This window comes from Crocodylus siamensis, chromosome 6, assembly GCF_052110815.1.
Source record: "Crocodylus siamensis isolate JL-2025a chromosome 6, ASM5211081v1, whole genome shotgun sequence".
Lineage (NCBI taxonomy): Eukaryota > Metazoa > Chordata > Crocodylia > Crocodylidae > Crocodylus > Crocodylus siamensis.
This window is the reverse complement of record NC_143400.1, coordinates 87,346,996-87,362,319: the sequence shown is the minus strand read 5'-3', so window position 1 is coordinate 87,362,319 and position 15,324 is coordinate 87,346,996. Positions and strand designations below refer to the sequence as shown.

The 15,324-nt window shown below is 41.9% G+C and overlaps 1 protein-coding gene across 3 annotated transcripts in view; it reads right to left on the bottom strand.

Annotated features, from left to right (window-relative positions):
• Positions 1-253: 253 nt before the first annotated feature.
• NAALADL2 (N-acetylated alpha-linked acidic dipeptidase like 2) overlaps positions 254-15,324 on the bottom strand; it is a 1,083,795-nt gene continuing 1,068,724 nt past the window's right edge. For all 3 annotated transcript variants that reach the window (XM_090052131.1, XM_090052132.1, XM_090052130.1), the window contains one exon: positions 254-7,106. In XM_090052131.1, coding sequence (XP_089908257.1) covers positions 6,908-7,106 — 199 coding nt within the window. In that variant the 3' untranslated portion in view covers positions 254-6,907. The remainder of the gene's footprint in view (positions 7,107-15,324) is intronic.

The window sequence follows — 15,324 nt, the reverse complement described above, 5'->3', positions numbered from 1 at the left end:
CTTTCCACTAGGTGAAGACTTAACTGAAACACATTTAAATAATCTGTTCTACTGAGGAGATGCCATCTTGTTACCTGACCTGAGGGTAAAGAAAGTCAGTCATCCATAAGAGTTACCATAGGTAGGGCTGGTAGTATCACCTATTATTAAATTTCCCTGGCACATTATGAGACCCTGTTTTCAGTTGCCTGTACTGTTGCCAAGCTGCAGCTGTTTGATCTGCAAAAATCCATGCTGGGCAGTCTTCGTTAGGCTTTTCTTCTTGTTTTTTTTTTTTGATTTTCAAGCTTTCAGCCGAAAGTCACTGAAATGAGAGGTGAGGAAAAAGTACTTTATTTGGCCCATTCTAAAAAAAAAAAGTCTGGCAATGTTTTCTTCTGAGAAGATTAACCCTTCCATGCTTAGAAGCAAACATTTAACATTCGGGGGGGAGGTGGCCTTTGTGGCAGGGATGTACTTATGCTTTCTGTGTTGAAGTCCATGATAAGCCTTGGTTAAAAAAAACCCTGTACTTTGCACTTCCTTGACTTTACCAAGGTCCCTACACATCCTGTCTGAACTTGCTGCGCTACAAGCTGGTGCTGAGCAGGACTGCAGCTGTCAGCCACTAGGCACGCTACCAGGATGCGAGAGCATGGACCCTGCTCACAATGTCTTTCTGCTGGACCCAAGCAGAATGGAGGAAGAGGGAGCTGCCTGATACAAATGCAAAGGGAATAAGATCCAGACTTAGGGAAAGGAAAAGGAACATAAAGTTGGGACAAGGAGAGGAGTTGGAGGAAGAGGGAAACTAAGACAGGGAAGTAGAGTGAGACAGAAACATGGAGAGGGCTGGGCAATGAAACCGTATCTTGGTGGAGAGCAGAGACCAAGACTCAGGAACAGGGAGGAAGAGACTGAGAGCACTGCACATTGTGTATGAAAGGAGAATGAACTCAGACAGAGAACCAAGGGGAGATGAACATTAAATATTAGTGGAGTGGTAAGTGAAACAAGAGGCAGACTGGACAATCAGACTGAATGTAGAAAAACTGAGCATACATGGGCAAAGCAATTAAAGAAGAGACTAAGGAAGAGACAGGCACGGGGCATGGCCAAGTTGGAGGGGATGGGGTAGAAGTACCTGTGCTTGCTGCAAACTGTACACATCCATCCAAAGCCTGGAATGGGACCTAAGATTTCCAAAGCCCATGACTCCTCTGCTGTCAACAAACCTTTGAAACTCAGGCAAAGAGTGAATCTAGTCCTTCTCCAGTGCTAGTCCACATAAAGGATGATAACTTAATTATTCATTCATCTCAAGTGGTAGACATCTGCCAAGGCACAAACTCTACTGCAGACACACACAAGCCTATATTACAAGAGTATCATTAAGATTGCTTTTTAAACATTGTAAAGTGAGGAAGTGCCAGAATCGAGGCTGCCCATGGAAGTTAACTTGTTCTTGTAGTGTTTTGAAATATGACTAAGTTTTTTTTATGACCATGTATTATTTATTCCAGAAGAACCTACCTCAAATAGTACAGTGCACAGGATGGACCCACTCCGGGGTGAATCAGGGCTTTGTGGTAAAGAAGACCTGTCTTTAGTACCTTTGGTTTTTTTCGTGCAAAAGGGGCAGGAGGTTGCCCATGGTGTCACAGGGAACTTGATTTTGCCCTTGCCAGAGTCCCCATGCAAAACTACAAAAACCATGCCAAGTCTTTGGTGTAAATACCTCTCAAGGCTTGATGCTGAGAGATACCGAGCAACTCAAAGCCCAACTGAGAGAGTTAAAGGAGCTCCCATCCACATCAGATACCTGGGCCCTAAATATTATTAACCTTAATATTAACCTTAACATTCTGTGGAGTTGCATCCTTCTAGCTGTCAAAGGATACAGGGCTCTAAGTACAAGCCATTCAAGATAGCCCCGTCTCTTATGAGTGCTCATATGGGGGAAAAAAAGCAACCTATCTAAACTTAATCCTAACTGCACATAGAACATATAACAGATTTTAAGGGTTAAAAGGACCAATGGGATTATATAGCTTGATCTTTCTAATACAAGCCATAGAATTTCCCGAAACTTGGAAGTTTGGCTGGAAATATACTGTGTAAGATATTCAACTCTATGTGTTTGAAAGCATGCACACACATGCAAATGCACAGGCATTATACCCTTTCTAGCGCACACTGTCTTCTCTATGTGTATCTCTAGACTGAGAATATAAGTGTAATGAACTTCCTTTTGGTTGTAATCAGGGACTGAACAGGCAATGAAAGGAATGAATATATTAGTCCTTACAGTCAGTACTAAAAAAGGGCTAAGCCCATAAGTGGCAAAGCAGGTCTTTCCAACAAATCGAGGCTCTTCATTCCCAGGTATTTAGGTGTATGTGCTCCATAGCTATTTCATGTGTATGTGCTCCAGACCCTTTCATGCAGACTAAGACTCATTTAATTATATTTATAATGATGAGTATCCTTTGTATGTATGCAGTAAACTTAGTTGAAATAGGTAAAAACTAAGGCAACCACAGAGAAATGGGGGGGAAGAGTGGGAGGGAACCCCCCCAAGGGAAAAAATAACTACCTGAGAAATTGATTCTTTCTCCATGCATTGCTATAGCAGGTGAGGTCACTAAATGTTCTTCTTATACTTGATCTAAGTAAAATACAAAGAGCTGGAAAAAGGGAGGTGAAGCAATCAGAAGGGCAAGGTACATTTATGCTGCATTTTGTTACATGGCTATCACTTCCACCTCTGTGCAATGTATATGTGTATGCTTCATATATACACACAAATTAGTATCTCTTCAATGCTTTGAAGATGTGTTTAAGGTATGTGTGTTTGAACATAGATATTGTACAGCAAAAAAGACTTGTTTTCCTTGGACAGTAAAAATAATTCACTGCCTGTTGTAAAGTTAGTGTTCAATTTTCAGCTCCTATGTACTTATTATTCATCAAACTTGATTATATTGTAGTTTCTTTATGGACTCACTAAAATATACACTAATAAAATCCTGCTTGCCTTTTATTATTGACTGTCTCCATGCACAAATATTGTAAGACGTAAGGAGTTTCTGGTCATAGTGAGTGTCACACTAGATTATTCACCAATGAATGTATTTGTTATGCTATCTTTGGTAGTTGTTGCTAAAGAAAACGTGACAGATTTTTAGTGTCCTTCCAGCACTTTGCAAACACGCTCTCTTTTTAGAGGCATTACATGTATTTCAACCTCATAAGAGAAATAATTCAGTCTTGGTAAGCTATTACAATTTACAACACTTCTCCCTATCTGATGTTATACAACTGGCTCAGAGAAGATTCTGTATTAGAAATTCACTAGACACTTAATGCCTTATCTTGCTATTGATCCCTTGAAGTCAACAGGCTTGGATACAAAAATCAATGGCAGAATGTGACCCAGAGTGCTTTTACAAAGCTAAGACAGTGCAAAAATTATCCATAAGCATCCACTTCACACACAAAAGAAAACTTGTATTAAAGGGACAGATTTTTAAAGGCATTTAAAATGCCTTTGTCCCATGTAAATCAGTGGAAGCAAGGCCTCTAGATACTGTCAAAAATATGATCCAAACGGCCCATTACATACAAGTGCAGAGGATTGCTTCTGGACAGATACATACTATCAAGGGGTGTTTATACACGTGCTCCTGTGGGTAGTGAGAGGGGGCACTTTAATTAGAGTGGCTCTGAGAGCCGCTCTAATTAAAGTACCCAGAGTGTCTTGTGTATCAGTGTCCACATGCTTAAAAATGGCTGTGGGGCACTTTATCAAAAGCTTGTTGAACGAGCTTTAAACTGCAAATGGGAATGATCATTTTCACTGGATATGGCCACAGAAAACAGTTAATAGCTGTGACCAAACACAAGTGCATGGCTGCAAACAGCTTCAAAAATGACTGAGTATCGCCTAAGATATCAGGTAAAGATGCAACAAAATGTAGCATCTTTTGTAACTTGTGCCTGTGGGGCTCCCAGCCTGCCGCTGTTTTCAGAATGGGAGGGGGGAAAGGGAGCAGAGGGAATTCAGTCAGTGGGGGGTGTTCAACTTCCACTGGAGGGTGGGGCAACTGTATTGCAGCATCCCGAGGTGTGTGTTGGGGGGGGGGGGCTCCAATTCACCCACTCTACCATTCTGGAGAGCCCCAAGCATGAGCTCCCTTTGCTGCCTTTCCCCTCTCCCATTCTGAAAACAGCAAGCACGGGCAGAGAGCTTGGCCACTGCTGTAGGAACCTGGGTGCCACCCAGCTAGATTCCCCTCTCCCCGGGAACCAACAGTGAACCTCTGTTTGGTCTGTGGTAACATTGTAATGCAGCAAAAAGTGTTCTGAGTTACAGCTGGGAGCTGCATTTGTGTCTGCACCCTTAGATAAAGCACCCCGCCACCATTTTTAACCGCAGGGATGGTGATACGCAAGACACTGGAGTCTGCTGGCGTGTGGTAATTACTCAATTAATTGAGTCTGTTCCAATGCACTGTAATTACAGAGCATCGGAGCAGCCTCACTGCTTGTGTATAGACGCCCACGTTGCTCAGGGCTTGTGTGTAGACACCCATGATGCTCTGTCACTGTTAGGATGAGATTCATCAGCAAGGGGAAAGAAAGGTTGGTCAGAAATGATGCAGTGGTAACATACAGGGAAAAGTCTTCCCACAGGGTTTCAGCAAATACATTACCAGAAATAATACTGAGATTGGATTAAGGGAAGATGTAGGGGATTTTATGTTTCAGACCCAGAAAGCAAATCTTGTCAGGAAAAGTAACAGTTGCCAGTAGGTGTGGCCTCTATTTAAGTCCCTCTAGTGGAGTCTAATTCTTTACCAGCGAAGTGAATATATCATGACTCCATGGAGAGCAGTAAACTGGGAAAGAAGTGTTGTTAACCTTACAGTAGGGATACTGATCCTTATTAGGAAATACAATATTAGTCTAGTGCATACAGTAGATTCTTACATACCATAAGAAACACATCATGTACATCTTAAATGGTGTTAGACACTATGCTGATAAACACTATAGAAAACATAAATACACTGTCAGAGAAAATTTTGCCACACCATTTCATTAAGGGTAGGTCTAATAAATCAAATGATTTACTTTCCTTCTAGGATGTATCTTCCCCTATCCTAGAACCATTTGGTGACAGTGGAAGGACGAAAATAAATTCTTTCCTGCATACTAATGTGTGAGGATGACATGCTGAAGAAGCATAGTCACCTGTACTATACACCAGATCCCTGGAACTATTTGAGGTATATTTTTCAAAATCAACATGTAGGAGGAAAATAAAAACTCGGAGCTGTGAAAAACTCCCAGTTTTCCCTTTGTGACTATGCGCTTTGAAAAGTGTTATTGCATTTTCATGACGTTCCACACTTTGGTGGAACCTCCTCATTTTTAACTTTCAGCTCTAATTCCCAACACAAACCACTATTAAAATAGCATTCCAGCCTGCTACCACGTTCATTACTTGAATTCATCATCTATACATTTAGAGCCCTAAACCTGAAAAACTTTGATCCTTTTACACATATGCCAAACCAGTTGCCTCGTGTGTATGTTCATTCACCCCACCATCACAGGGAAGTAAAAACTGTGCCCCATCCTAACATAGATTGCTCTATGCCACGCAATGGTAACAGAACGACTGTCACCCACAAACAACGTTTTTTCCAATGAAAAATATCTTTAGGGTTCAGCTGAGAGATATGTTTAATCAAGGAAGTCCCTGATGACTCTCTGAAGTGCTTTGGTAGGGAGGCTTTTTTTGCATGGCTAGTAATACTGGAGTTACAGTTCAGATGCCCACAGTTTGGGTCCTGCTGTTGTGTTATTGAACCTTCTAGCTCAATGATTTCTCTAGACCTTTTAGATGTTGATGATTCTGCTTCTCATTTACCCTATGATGCCTTTCTCCCATTCTGGCAATATAACAGGGCCACAAAGTTAATGTGTGCCTTTAAATAGGTGGGCCATAACCAGTGTAGTGCTACATCTAGCTCTGCGAGAGTAGGCACTTTGTTTCACAAACTTACAAACATTCAAAATGTTTCCAATTAACTGCATGGACTGATCTAAATGATCTCAGTTCTTCAAAGTGAAATAATGCAGCCAGTTCCCATTGAAATTAAATTGAACTCCTAGTCAAGTCTCTCTTTCTGGTGCAGAAACAGAGTGATCAAAGGTTACTAACATTTCCAAAACTCAAACAACATTCCTACTATGTGCCTTGTCCACAGGAGTAAGGATTGTCTCAGGTTGTTGAGCTCTGCCCTGCAAGATGTCTTGAGCACCCGCTGCTCAGCATTGTAGGCCTTGAAAGAAATGGAAAGACCCCAAATCCTTTGACCTGCTCTCCCCAGGCAGTGGGGGAAGACAAGGAGTGAGGAGTTTGTTGAGGAAGCTAACCAATGAGGACCTTGGAGAACTGAATGGGGAGCCAATAGAGTTGAACACCTTTGGGTTACAATTTTTCTGAGGTATCAGATGTTTAGAACTCACGTGGATTAAAAACGGTTGGTGCTCCACGCCTCTGGAAAAAGCAGGACCTTCGCGCTTGGCAGGAGGTGCTTGGCATTTTGCAGGTTTGAGCCCTTGGTCATAAAAATATATATTCTATATATAAAAATACAGCAGATTTACTTCTAAAAGTCAATTCTTAAGCGTTCCCCCCCCCCCAAACTATGTTTTATGCATTCACAAAGATGTTTGGGATAGATTTTTGAACAGTGCAAAAGACTGTTTTATATTCATAAAAACATACGTTGTAGTACTTTTAAACACCAATTGGAAAAAAGCGGTTGAAAAAGTTTCACCCTCAGAAATTCTGGTCCGAGTCGAACTTTTGCGTAGCAAATTGTAAACAAACTTCTTAGACAGCGAAGACGTCTCATTTCTTTCCAACTAAAGCAGTCTCAAACACATCAAGTCCTGCTTTGAAGTAAACCTGAGCTGAATTGATGCTGTTCAACACCTTTGACAAGGCTGCTTGAAGGGTCTCATTTGACTGATGTAGCTCGCAGTGTGCCAGCGCCTCTAGCAGTACTGAAAATTGGCTCGTCCTTTCATCCAGCCTATAAAGGATGTTTCTAAAAAAGAACAATGGAAAACAGTAAGCCCTTTCCTCAAACAGATAAAAACAATTACCCCATCAAAAGTCATTGCAGATCCCTCAGAGTAAGCGCCACACTTTACAAATGATACACATTAGCTACAGTAAACCTAACCTGCAGCAAACTGAAGAGAGGATGTATTTATTTTTATTTTGTTGGAGCGTGTATGCCAAAATCATTGACAAACTCCATCAAAGACATCTTAGACTCCTCCCTGCCTATTCAGCCATTCAGAGTTTCATCAGAATCACATGCTGGAGAGCAATCTATCTCCTTTGAAGTATTTTGCATTATCAAGAGTACTGCTTTTTTTTTCTTCTTTCTAGAAAAAAGGGTTTTAGGTATTACTGGCAACCTTGCACATGGGAAAAAAAAAAATCCAATCTGCACACCTTATTTCACACCCTAGAGGTGAAAGTCTGGCTTCCTGAAGTCAAAAGGAAAAAAACTGTCATGGACTTCAAAAGAGCTATTATTTTACCCATAGCCCTCTCTGATGTCACAACCACATTTAATGTGCCACACTTCAAGCAGGACGTAGGCACAAGGAGCAGGTGAAGTAAACATCCTTCGGAGGTTTTTTTTAAATGAGAAAATCACAGAAATAGGAGTGGACTTGTTTACTCAACCCTGCAGTTGTTATTGCAGCAACAATTACCACGGGACTCTTGGGAGATTTTGTCTGTGGAGGAACCAGGATTTAAAGCTGTTCAAAGACTTCCGTGAGGTTCTGACAGGACTCTGCAAGCAGGCTATAAATGTTATTCAAAACCAGATTTAATTATTATCCTAATTAGAGAAGCACATAAATAGCACACATCTCCACCTGTGAGCTTCTCTGATGGTAAACCAAAGTGTAGGAAGTTTAAAATAAAAAGGTGGCAGGTGATTGGATTACAAGACCTTTACCTAAACACATAGGGAGGAAAAAATTTCACCGAAAGAAAAGAAAACAGTAACAAAGAAACCAGGACAGTCTATATACTTCATTAGTAATCTAATTACATGACAGGCCCAGTGGCAACTCTAAATAAGTAATAAAACTGCCAGGGATATTCACCTAGAAGACAGAAGACCACAAAAGGGTATCTTTAGTAGATTACTATCAGCATTGTCTAATTACCAGTCTACAAGAGAGAGAGGTAATGAAGTGACAGGTTAAATGGTAGCTCAGTACAGACACTTAGGCGTAGTAATGATTTGTGCCTATCAGTTCATAAAAAAATCTGTTTGGGAATAAAAGCAAACATTTTCAAATATTATACAAATATATACATAAATCCCATATCTTTTTAAATGCATTTCTTACTAGCTGAACTCTTTCTCTTCTTTTCCTCCTATAACAAGTATATATATTATATAGTCATAGCACCAAAATAACCATTTGAGGAATAAGCATTGCACCCAACAGGAATACACACAGCACATGCTGAGTGCTACAAATAATCTAATTATGGAAAAACTACACTAGTATTATGCTCATGTCTATGTTCTCTGCTAAATGTTGGTGTCACTTATGAATACAATATTTCCAGGCCTTAAAGACAAATGGATTATACTCCATGCTTTCATTTGGGAATATAGTGAACTGTAACAAGTGGGATCTGAGCATGCTGACAGTCATCAGGCTTTTATGCAGGGTTTGGGGAATATCGCCAACTTTGAGATAGGTCCCAGAGCAGTCATACCCTTGGGAACACAAGGAGGAACAAAGACTGTTGCACACATTATCACTAATTTTCTCTTTTTTAAGTTAATGCAAAAAGTTTCCCACTGACTTCAACGGGAATGGTATCTCTAAGAAGACCCATTTAGTATTTAATAAAGTGTATTGCATTACGCATGTCGGGGCACTGAGGTCTGGTCATACCTCCAAGCCAGCAAACCAGGCCATAAACTACCTTAAGCAGCAGGAATTACACGAGTCAGTCACTTTCCCTAGTGCTTTCGAGTCATACGCTCATCTTGACCCCACAAGGTGGGGTGGGAAGAAGTGATTCCTTGTCTTTTTATTCATGCACTAATATTTCATTTGCAAGAAGAATAAAAACTTAAAATTATAACATTACTAAGTAATCAATTGCTAATGAAATGTCAATTGTTAAAATAATTACTTGTTACTATTACCAATATTAATCTTCAATTTAAATTGAATCGTCTTCAACAATTTTAAAAACAAGATTATGACATGCAACGAAATGTAGCTACAAAATTAGGAGCCACATTTTAAACATTGAAAGGGAAATCCTGGTGGTGCCACTGAAGTAAAATGAGAGTTTTCACAATGACCTCAATGAATCCAAGGTTCCCCCTGCACCCAAAAACTTTCTATATGGCGAAAACTACAGAGCACCCAAATATATGCCCAGGCTCTCACCTTGTATAAACTGGCATTGGTCACTTGACATTAAAGGAGAGATGGCAATTTCCTCTAGCCAGGGAACTGGCCCATAGTGAAGAGATAGCAATCATAAGGTGTCAATATTTTGAGGCCTCCGAGAAATGGAGTTTCTAAAAGAAGTGTTTGGAGTAATAGCTTCACCATTTTCAAGTTTACTACAAACGAACCAAAAGGACAAAAATGTTTCTTTTCTTTATGGACCTAACCTGCACAACTCTGAGCATATTTTCTGTCTGCTGTTGTTAGTCCAACGGCAGGCTGGTAACGGGCTATCGTATAAGACAAATACTTCAAGTCCCAGAACATCTGACTAGTAGAAATCAAACTATAAGAAGGGATATTTAGTTGTTTGGTGAATGTAAGTAACAGGCAGATTTTATCCTCATTTAAAAGACAATCTTAACTTTTGCAATAGTAATATAATTTAGGCAAAGTTGATATATTGTATGGCATCATGCAATCTATTTTTTGTGTTGATGTATGACAGTACTTTAAAAGAATAATAAGTAATTTTATAAGGGCCTGCTTTTTTCTTCCCAAATTTTCTGCCACGGATTCTCAACAGGACCATACATTTTCCAATAAGTTATCTTTGTACTGCAAGTGAAGCCGCCTTTTTGTTGGATAAACTCATTTCTCTCTTGATGCAGCCCCATGAGAGAGTCGATATATGCGATTTCACTTGGTATCTCTGCCTGTATTTCATCATATGAAAGAACTGATATAATATTCCATTTTTGTCTTTCCATATTTGTGTCAGTCGGTTAAAATTACAGTTGAATTGAAAAATAAATTTCAGCCATTTAGCTGGCACACAGTAGTGACATATGATTGCTACATATTTAGCCATATGAAAGATGCCTATGTACGCTTTGTATAATTCAATCACTTAAATATTCTGTAATCAAAATCTTCTTTGTAGCCTGCACATTTTGAAACAACGCTAATTCCACTCTCTTGCCTAACCACTTAAATATCTTCCTTCGTTTTCAACTATTTTGATCTTATAAAAATAATTCACACAGCCAGCCTGACCCACACAAAACACAAAGAGATTCCTGAAAGGAAAGTGTAATATATTATTGATGACACCATATTATTGAATTCACCATCCAGCGTAAGGTGGCAAAGGGCTGCAGCAAGGCAACAGCCCTAGACTTTAGGAGGGCTGACTTCAACAAGCTAAGGAGGATAGTTGGGGAAGCGCTGAGGACCCAGAGGGGAAGGGAATCAGATGTCGAAGGTGAGTGGTTGCTCCTTAAGGAGACGATCCTCCATGCCCAAAGGGAGGTAATCCCAACAAGGGTCAAAGGGAGCAGGAGGGCACATAAACCCCCATGGCTCACTAAGAGCATCCGGGAATGTCTCCTTGCTAAAAGGGAGGCATATACCCAATGGAGAGATGGGGTCATCGCCAAGAAGGACTATGTTATAGTCGCCCGAGGATGTAGGGGGGCAGTCAGGAGGGCCAAGGCAGAGTTGGAGATAGGACTAGCTTCCCGGATTAAGGACAATAAGAAGTCCTTCTTCAAATACATAGGGGGTAAAAAGAGGGTCCCGGGTAATGTGGGGCCCCTGCAGGACACGATGGGCAACTTAGTCATCACGCCAGATGACAAAGCTAACATATTTAACGATTTCTTTGCCTCTGTCTTCCTAAGTAGGGACCAGTTCAGCCACCTCCCTGCTGGGCCCCCCTCGGGCCCCGAGAGAGACACGCCTGGGCCAAGGGTTAGCGAGGAGTTAGTTAGGGTACTTCTGGAGAAGCTGGACGTGTTCAAGTCCGCTGGTCCGGACGATCTTCACCCTAGGGTTCTACAGGAACTGGCTGAGGTCATTGCGGGACCCCTGGCACGGCTCTATGAGCACTCGTGGTGCTCTGGCGAGGTGCCGGAGGACTGGAAGAGGGCCAATGTGGTCCCTATCTTCAAAAAGGGAAAAAAAGAGGACCCGGGAAATTACAGGCCAGTTAGTCTGACCTCAATCCCGGGTAAGCTCTTTGAAAAAATTATCCTGGCACACATCCAGGAGGGCCTTGCGGGGGAATGCATGCTCAGGGGCAACCAACATGGGTTCATCAGTGGCAGGTCTTGTCAGACCAACCTGGTGGCCTTTTACGATCAGGTCACCAAATCATTAGACGCAGGGGTTGCTGTGGATGTAGTCTTTTTGGACTTCCGGAAGGCTTTCGACACTGTCTCTCACCCTGTCCTCATCAAAAAGCTGAGAGACTGTGGTGTCGATGCCCACACGGTCAAATGGGTCGCCAACTGGTTGGAGGGCCGCACCCAGAGGGTGGTAGTGGATGGGTTCTTCTCGACCTGGAAGGATGTGGGCAGTGGGGTTCCGCAGGGCTCGGTCCTCGGGCCTGCACTGTTCAACATCTTCATCAGTGACTTGGATGAGGGGGTAGAAAGCACCCTGTTCAAGTTTGCTGATGACACTAAGATGTGGGGGGATGTGGGTGCACTAGAAGGGTGCAATAGGCTACAAGCTGACCTTGACAGGTTGCAACGGTGGGCGGATGAGAATAGGATGGGGTTTAACACTGATAAGTGCAAGGTGTTGCACATGGGGAGGAAGAACCGGCACCACACTTACAGGTTGGGGAACTCTCCTCTTGCCAGCACGGAGGCGGAAAAGGATCTTGGAGTCGTCATTGACTCCACGATGAACATGGGCCGGCAGTGTGGGGAGGCAGTCAAGAAGGCCAATCGTACCCTATCATGCATCCACAGATGCATCTCGAGCAGGTCCAGGGAGGTGATCCTCCCCCTCTATGCGGCACTGGTCAGGCCGCAGCTGGAGTACTGCGTCCAGTTCTGGGCGCCACACTTCAAGAGGGACGTGGACAATATGGAAAGAGTTCAGAGGAGGGCCACTCGTATGATCAGGGGTCAGCAGGGCAGGCCTTATGAGGATAGGCTACGGGACCTGAACCTGTTTAGCCTCCACAAGAGAAGGCTAAGGGGGGACCTTGTGGCCTGCTACAAACTGGTCAGGGGGGATCAGCAGGTATTGGGGGAGTCCCTGTTCCCCCGTGCACTGCCAGGAGTGACCAGGAATAACGGTCACAAACTGGCGGAGGGTAAGTTTAGATTAGATATTAGGAGGCGCTACTTCACAGTCAGGGTGGCTAGGGCCTGGAACCAGCTTCCAGGGGAAGTGGTGCAGGCTCCTAGCCTGGGGATTTTTAAAAGGAAGTTAGATGAGCACCTTGCCGGGGTCATCTGACCCCGGTGCTCTTTCCTGCTAAGGCAGGGGGTCGGACTAGATGATCTACCTAGGTCCCTTCCGACTCTAGCTACTATGAAACTATGAAACTATGACACTAATGAAATTACAACACACATCACTCATCTTAATAGCTCCGTTTCAATGACACATCACTGTGACCTGAAAAGTACAGCACCAAACTAGGAAACCTAATTAATAACTCCAGGCAGTACTACTGAAAGAGATAAAGCATCTTTATATAACTGACAAATCAGTCCTAAACTAAAGCAAAGGGACATACAAAAATGCAAGTTAAAAAAATAAAGGCGACCGTTCTTTTTATGAGTAATTTCCATGGCTATGACTATTCCCAGTATTGATAAAAACAATGACTTGTATTTAATTTTTTTTTTTATATAAACGCCTTTACCAATTTAGTATTACTCTGCATTAGACCTCATGACCAGAAATACCTGAATTCTACATCAGACTATTGACTACTATGATGTCTTTTCAAAATAAACTAAGCTTCACATACAGTACCATATATAAGAGCCTGCTTTATTTCTAACAATTGCCACTAACTATTGTTGGGCTTACACAAAAGAATGAGATTCTATGGTTAAAAGAAGATGACTGTATTATCTTGTCACTGAAAGGGATTATTTTACTTGGGAGGCAATCATGTATGTAAGGAATGACAAACACATGAAGTCAATTATTACACCATTTACAAATATCTTCTGATCAAAGAGCTCAGATTTGGACTTTGCAGACATAAAAGTAATTACTAAATCATTGGGATGTGACAGCAAGTAAAAGGTCCCACATGAGATGAGGTGGTCTCAACAGGATCACATAAAAGTCATTTATGGGAAAATGCAATGGGCACCTCTGTCTAGGCTAGTTACAAAAGTGCTGTGACTACAGCCGCCTCAAACACCCTTGCACATTCATTTTGTACGTCTTTAAATGCTTTGCACAGACTCCCTGAATGATTTCGGCAGGTCTGTTTTTCCTCCTCATCATGAACTGTGTCTGTTCTGAATATATTTTTCTTAAGGCACAGGATCCAGTCTCCTTACATGTTTGCCTAATGTCAGGTACATTGCTGGTGAAGTGTAATAAAGTTACAACAAAAATATCCACATGCAGAGATTTACAAATTTACAGGATCTGAGCCGGCTACAGAATGATCGACATAATACCTTAACTGGCACTAAAAATTGCATGAGCTTTTAAAACATTTTTTATATCAGCTGGTACCTATGAAAACTTTATGGGTTGGTGCAGATGACGGTTTCCCATTTCCTCTTCTATGTCATCTCTACTCCCTCAATCCTTTTCCTTGCCTTTTTTTCCCCTCGATGTGTTGACACACTACAAATGGGTTATTGCAATGTGTTGTGACTATGGCGTAATTGAATGCTGATACTGTAACACACAAACGGCATTACAAAATTCTACCCTAGGGTACATCATTTTTGTTGCTAGCCAAGTAGAAATACTATTAGCTTTTTATCATTATTGTCATCATTGATGTATAGATTTTACACTGCACTACTAGACTGCCCTGACACATTTGAAAGACCGAATGAGTGAAATCACTCCCCCTTCCTATCCTTTTTTCATTCCTTTACATAGCTCAGTCCTATTGGACAAATGCATCCAACAGCAAGCTAGTCACAACCTCTGTACTCCAACTTTCTTGCAATCTCCCTCCAGTATTTAAGCATAACTAATCAGGATTGCTACGAGAAGCTGATTACACCCACTTAGTGAATGTATTGCAAGAACATAAAAGAGAGCAGATCTTGTCTTTACAACCAGTTTCTCTATACATGCATACTAATGTAAATCAGGACAAACTGCCATGAAGTCATTGGTGTTTCAAAGGCAGGAAGAGGTACACAGCGAGTGAAGACAGACATAGGGAAAGATTTAGAGGGTAGATGCCACTTTCATCATCTACCACGCATTTGATTTCAGGGGTCCAATGGAGGCACACGGGGCAGCATTCACAGCCCCTGCCATATAACTCATAAGAGTCTTTTCAGCCTTCCCATAGGATTCAAGTCTGGGTTTTGCATGATCCTTCCTCCTCACAACAAGGACAAAGGATCCAAAAATGGGGACTTCTTGGTCAGGGAAGACTACAGGGCTTTTCTGCATACCAGTGGAGGTACAAAGTTACCAGGGTAACTCCAGGTCTCCTTTACTTGTGCGAGCTACACCTTTGGCTTTTTATCTACACTGGGCAACAGTGATGAGTGGGGCGGGGAATGGAATAGTACTACAAATTATTGATTTTAATCTCTATACCCTCTGGTTATGAACATAACTGTGTCTCTGATGCTGTGAGGAAGGCAACGCCCCGTCCCTCCAACACAAATTAAAAAACCCCCCAGGGCTTTAGCCTTAACGGGAGATTTTTTTTCCCTGATCCCCAAAACAGATAACTGGACTGAACTTCCAGGACCCTAAAAACCGTAACTCCTATCTACAGACACAGGGATGAAAGCAAGGCAGTCACAAAGAGCAAGAAACCCCAAATACCCTGGCAAGTGAGAGGCCCAT